At 36.7% G+C, this 5,776-nt stretch overlaps 1 protein-coding gene across 1 annotated transcript; it reads left to right on the plus strand.

Moving 5' to 3' along the window:
- Positions 1-1,095: 1,095 nt before the first annotated feature.
- LOC111385323 lies at positions 1,096-3,829 on the plus strand. The gene is made up of 2 exons (XM_023009702.1): positions 1,096-1,327; positions 3,178-3,829. Exons 1-2 carry the CDS (start codon positions 1,262-1,264, stop codon positions 3,385-3,387), a joined length of 276 nt encoding a protein of 91 aa, XP_022865470.1. The 5' UTR covers positions 1,096-1,261; the 3' UTR covers positions 3,388-3,829.
- Positions 3,830-5,776: the final 1,947 nt, after the last annotated feature.

Raw genomic sequence — 5,776 nt, forward strand, 5'->3', positions numbered from 1 at the left:
ACCCATTTTTGGGACTTTGTCTCAAGAGGTTTGTTCCTTACACAATCGTCTGATCCTTTTTTAATTGTTAGCGACTACCTGCGCGAAACAACCATAAATCCATTAAATTAAAAAGGAAAAAAAAATAAAGAATCTCTTCAAAAAAGAGGAAAAAGGGGGAAATCTTTAAAATCATCTTCAACATTTGAAAATAAGGGTACAAATGATAGTTAGCATCCAACTGGTACAAGCGAACTGATAATCATTAATTAAAATTGATCCACATTCTGCATAGAAAACATTCTTAAATTATGCAATCAATTAGACCTCCACCCACTTACATAAACTGCCTTCCGCTCATTTCATAAGATTCAATAGTTGCTGGCTATTTTCAGAACCAATCTTGCTCTTTTTTCCTCAATTCAGTAGCAATGAGCAAACAAGGATTTTGACAACTTACCTAACAAAATCAGAAGAAAGAAAACTTTATTCCATTAGTTGCAGCAAACAAATTGCATTATTCAATAATGTCTTTCATACTGCAGGCCGGGTAAGTTTATTATAAATTTGGAGAAATACGCCTTGCAATTTCTTATTCGAAAGAGTCATATTCCAATTTAGATTTAGCTAAAAGAGCAATAGGGCCACCAACCCATTTCAGATTTTTGACACTTCAGACTTCGATCGTCGTTTCCTTCTTAGGATCCTCCAGTGGCGTTGACGGAAGGAATTGGAGAAATTAGCTCAATAAATCATCTCGTTTCTTCCTCCCTCTACTAGCTAAACCTATAGTTATTTTTTCTTTCTCAAGTCTTGGGTGGGTTTTGAACTTATTGGGGACTAGGCCTAACTTATGAGGCCCCCAAAAATTTGAGGCCCTAGGCCTTTGTCTAGTTCGCCTTGGGCGAGGGCCGACCTTCTGGAAGGGGATTGGGCATGGGAACAAGATTGAAGAAGAGATAAGATATTTTTTAATATTTTAAGTAGGGCTCATTTACACTGTTGAAAATTTTTGAGGCCCCGTTTGGTAGTGCTTTTTCACACTCAAAAATAAATTTTTTGGCCGTTATTTCATTATTTCAACTGTCAAATTTTATTTTATTATTATTATTTTTTTCAAGATTTATGTGTGAAAGAGAAGGATAGAATCCAAACAACAACCAAAACAAGAAGCAAGTGAAAACTCATCATCTTCCCGACAAGCCCACATTCCCTCTCTTCAATCTAGAGTGAGAAACTGAAATACTTTAGCTTTGTTTTTTGAAGGTCAATAGGCTGAAACATGGTGGGAATTTTTTCAAGATTTTCTATCAGTAAAGCTGGGCATCGGCGGGCGCAAAGTGCACTCGTAAGAACCATCTTTCCCATAACTTCTTAATGTAATATTTAGTTCTTCAATTTCGTAGAGTGTTTTATGGTCTGGATTGGAGGGTTGTTTCTTTAATTGGTTTACTTGTCTTTTTCTATTTGATATTTTTCCTGGGCTGTGTTGCAAAGATTTATTTTACTGATAGGTTTAAGTTTGATTTGATTTATTCTTAGTCTCTCTGATCTCTGCATACAAATTTGATTGAGATTGTGAAAACTTGTGGATATTCTTGGTTCTGAATCTGATTCATTTTTAGATTTCTGTATTTCTTCGATGAATTGAATTTGTTTCATTAAGGTGAGATGAACTAACTTGTTTCATTTTCCAGAATTTGGAGAAAAAATGTGATTGTAAGTTAATGATCTCTTCGATAAAAACCTAGAAGGGGCGGTATTCAGTTTTTATTAATCTTTGATCCATTTTTTCACACACACACACACACACATATATATATATATTTTATGTTCATATGATGAGTTAGACATATTAATATTTGCACAAACATTTAGATAATTGCATAAAGATAGTACACTAGATTATTTACCCGGAAAACTTAAAAGCAAAAAAACCACTAACCTTCTCTTCCGCAAATCTACTAAGAATCTGAAGTTACAATCACGAGTTTGATTTTACAAAATAGTGGATTCAATTCAAATTTTATTAAAAGTAAAAAATAAAAAAATTACTTATTCCCCTTCTTCCACTAGCCGATCTTAATCATGATAGATGATTAGCACCAGAGCCAGCACCAATAGAAGTTGATCGGAAAGTATATAAAGTAGTAGATCCAGATGAATCTTCTGTTAGGTTCTTGTTAGTAGCAGCCGGCTACCTTTTACTTCACTCTGTGCTCCCAACTACGGGGGATTTCACACTTTTACTTTTTGTCGGCCTCACATCGATCGTTCTGTCCACATTGACCTTGACTCTCACTACGTACTCCAAATATATCTATTAGAAGTTTCAGGCTGAGGTGAGCTACTTCTTTTCTTTCCTTTTTGAGCTCTCACCTTGAGCCGATTTTGTTCAATGGATTGTTCATCTAAGGAAATGAAATAAAAAGCTGGGAAAAATAAAGCAGCAAGGTACCCATTGCTATGAAACTGTCCAAATAGTGGCATAGTGCTGCTTCAATCCTTGTTTCATTTACAATGGTCCAATTTGTCGAGACGGACCCAACTGGCTGCACTAATTATTTAACCTCTGAATAACTAGAAATCGTTCAAAAGCTTTTTTCCATCAAACATTCATGACTTTTCTTTGGATGTAATCACAAATTCTGTTGGAAGACAAACCATAATTAAGAAAGTCATCACAAATTATTCGAAAAAATAAACATTTATGTCCTTATGGTTGTTCGTGTTGATTCTGATGATAGAAAAATTCAGTTAGCATACTTTGGTGGGATATTTACAGAATAGTTGTTGGCATTTTGTGACCTAAGGATTTCTATCACTTCCATTCTTCTCATTTTTCTCTTTTCCTCATCTTCCTAGGTTCTCCTTGGCCATTTGATTCGGCTCTTGATAATGATAATATCTAGTGATTATAAGTCTATTGACTAATCAGGCGGTTAAATGTAGTGCATGAGGTTACGTGGATGCAAAAAGCATGCATTGTGTATGAACTCTATTGTTTGCTTGATAGTGTAATCTAGTATTTGATTCTTTTTTCACCACTTCAGTACATATTAATCCCTTAAATTATAACAATTTTCCCTTAATCAATCCAGAGACATTATTTTTTAATTCTTCTGGGATTACATTGTAGGACTTGTGAACTTGTGGTCAACTGCTTACGTGCTCATGGTGACTTGTCTTGATGTGCAGGATCAAAGGGAAGTATTGCCCCCGAGTTCTGAGGCAACTACTGCTGTTACTTTAGCTACCGCTGCCTCTACTGCGACCCATGGGGATGAAGTTGCAGTTCAGTTTAAGCCAGTTGAATACCCAGCTGAGCCTCCTGACAATGATCAACCAGTCCATTGTCCACTTCCAGAACCATCAATTCTAAATGTAAGCTTGAGTAATTTCTTTTGAACCTTTAGAATTTCCACTATAAATGAAAAGGTAGTGCAAACCAAATGGCACGCTACTTCCATTCAAAAAGCTTCGTGTTGTTCAGGTTCCCAATGTTTGCTAGAGGATACGTATTTCTAATTCTACCTTACGTGCTAAATATTTTAGCGAAAAGCTTGTTTGCACTATTTTTTATTTTTTAATACTATTGATGACTGAGGTTTTAGACAACTTGTCTAAATTTTAAAGCCATTTCAGTGGGTCATTTACCAACATGCTGGCCTTTTACAATTTTTTCCCTAGTTCGAAGCTCTATAGAGGTTTCCCTTTCCATAATTCTGTAAGAACTGCTTGTGTTTCCCTGTTATGTACCTTTGCAATTTTGCAATTATGAAATTATTAACATTGGTTTTTTGAAACCTTTTTATGGCAGATATTTCCAATATTTCAACCCCAGCATGATATCAATTAATATTATTCTTTTCAACTGTTATTTTTTAATGGAAATAAAACTGAAAATAGCAGTACTTTTTATGGAAAAAAACAAGTGAAAACCAAAATAGGATGGGTTTTGGAACAAGGACAACGAGCATCACTCATGCGAACATTAATGACTTGAAGCATTTAGACTCCTGAAGTTTTTGGGGGTTGTGTGGTTGTATTAGGGAGAAGAGGGACTTGTGATTTTCTTTTGGGATAGATGAGCAAATGATGTGTATAAGATATAATTTTGAAACTATTGTAACATGTGGGGTCCACATTTGGTAGTCGAGGTAAATAATTATTTATTTATCTTGTGCTAGGCATGTAGAGTCATCCCTATGGGTTTAAAGATGATATGGGAAAATGAGAAGTAAGAATACATGGGGACAAAGTCTATGTTGTGAGACCTTTATTTTCATTTGAGGCTTATGCTAATGTTTGTAGGGTAGTTTACTTATAGGGAAAATTACACCCCTACAGGTGTTTAAACTTCCAAATTCTAAATCCAGGGTTGAAGATTATCTGTGCAAAAATCAGGTTTTCTATATAATTAATCTATCCCCAATTAAAAACCCTAAACATATCCCCAATTTTCTTCCCTCTCTCTCGTCTCTCTCTGCCTTCACTGCCATCGCCGTCGAGGAGGCGACCGTCGCCGGAGATAATGGGGCAAATGATCTATTCTCCCTTTTCTTTCCTCTCTCAACAATGGTGGCGGCGCCGGCAAGCCGATTGTCACCTCGCAGCGGAGTCGCGCGACACAGCACTATATTCTCGCACGATGACGTTTAAGATAGGAAATGGCAAGAGGCGGTCTGGTGGTGCAGCGACACTCTTCTCACGCCCGGAGGAGAATCGCTGCCGTCGCCGCTTTTCATATTGAATATGGCGACCGGTTTTTGCAGAGCGTAGAAAGGCGATTTTGTTGCGAGAATCGTGACCAATTGCGATCTGTTGTCGGACATTAAATGTTAACAGTCGCAGGTGAGGTGTTGATGGCGTTGGTGGTGGTGCGGTATATTTTGACAGGATTAGTGGCGAGTTTGTGTGATCTGGCTGTGGTGGTATGTGTGGTGATGTTGCTGGTAATGTGTGTGGTACGTTCAGCAATGTTGATGCTATCGTCGTGGTGGTTGTGCGGTGTTGGGGTAGTGGAGACTGGAGATGCTAGTGGTGGTGCAAGTGGGAGTGGCTGTGGTTGTCGTGGGTGATTTTGTTGGTGTTGGTGTTGGTGATGGTGGCGGTGGCAGCAGTAACGGGAGTTAGTGGGGATTTTGTTGGCATTGGTGGTGGTGCCGAGTGAGGGTAGCTCGGGATTGGGTGTCTGTGACCAGTTTGGTCCCGTGACTGTAATCTGTGACCTTAAAATTCGAACAATTGTGATTTAAAAGTAATATGTGACCATCAAATTTGAAAATATGTGACCTGTGACCTATACAATTTTTGATATGTGATCTCGAAATTATCTGTGACCTACAAAATTTTTAATTTGTGATCAATAACATGAATTGTGACCTATAAAATCGATAGATAAACTGTGATATGTGACTTCGAAAAAATCTGTGACCTATCAAAGTTTTGATTCGTGACCTCAAAATAATCCGTGACCAATTAATTTGATGATATGTGACCAATGAATAAATCTGTGACCTATAATTGTGTAAACGTGACCATTAATTGTATATTTGTGATTTTATTATATTTAATTAATAAATATATTTAATTAATTAAATAAAAACCTGATTTTTGCATTAGTTAAACTTAAAACATGGTCTTTGAATTGTGCATAGTTAATACATGGTTTATGAATTCTTCCCTTACTTATATTGGTTTTGTTAGGATAGTTGTGTTGGTTCATGGGGAGTGATTATGAGACATAGCTAGGAAATGAATGGAGGAATTGAACGTGTAAGAGAATTTAGTTAAT

Source organism: Olea europaea, unplaced genomic scaffold (assembly GCF_002742605.1).
Source record: "Olea europaea var. sylvestris unplaced genomic scaffold, O_europaea_v1 scaffold3122, whole genome shotgun sequence".
In the NCBI taxonomy this organism is placed as follows: Eukaryota; Viridiplantae; Streptophyta; class Magnoliopsida; order Lamiales; family Oleaceae; genus Olea; species Olea europaea.

Excerpts from the sequence above, each read along its gene's own strand:
- LOC111385323 (XM_023009702.1), top strand. The coding sequence starts at position 1,262 with ATGGTGGGAATTTTTTCAAGATTTTCTATCAGTAAAGCTGGGCATCGG. Across the intron at positions 1,328-3,177 it reads GGCGGGCGCAAAGTGCACTC|GATCAAAGGGAAGTATTGCC; the intron begins GTAAGAACCATC and ends CTTGATGTGCAG.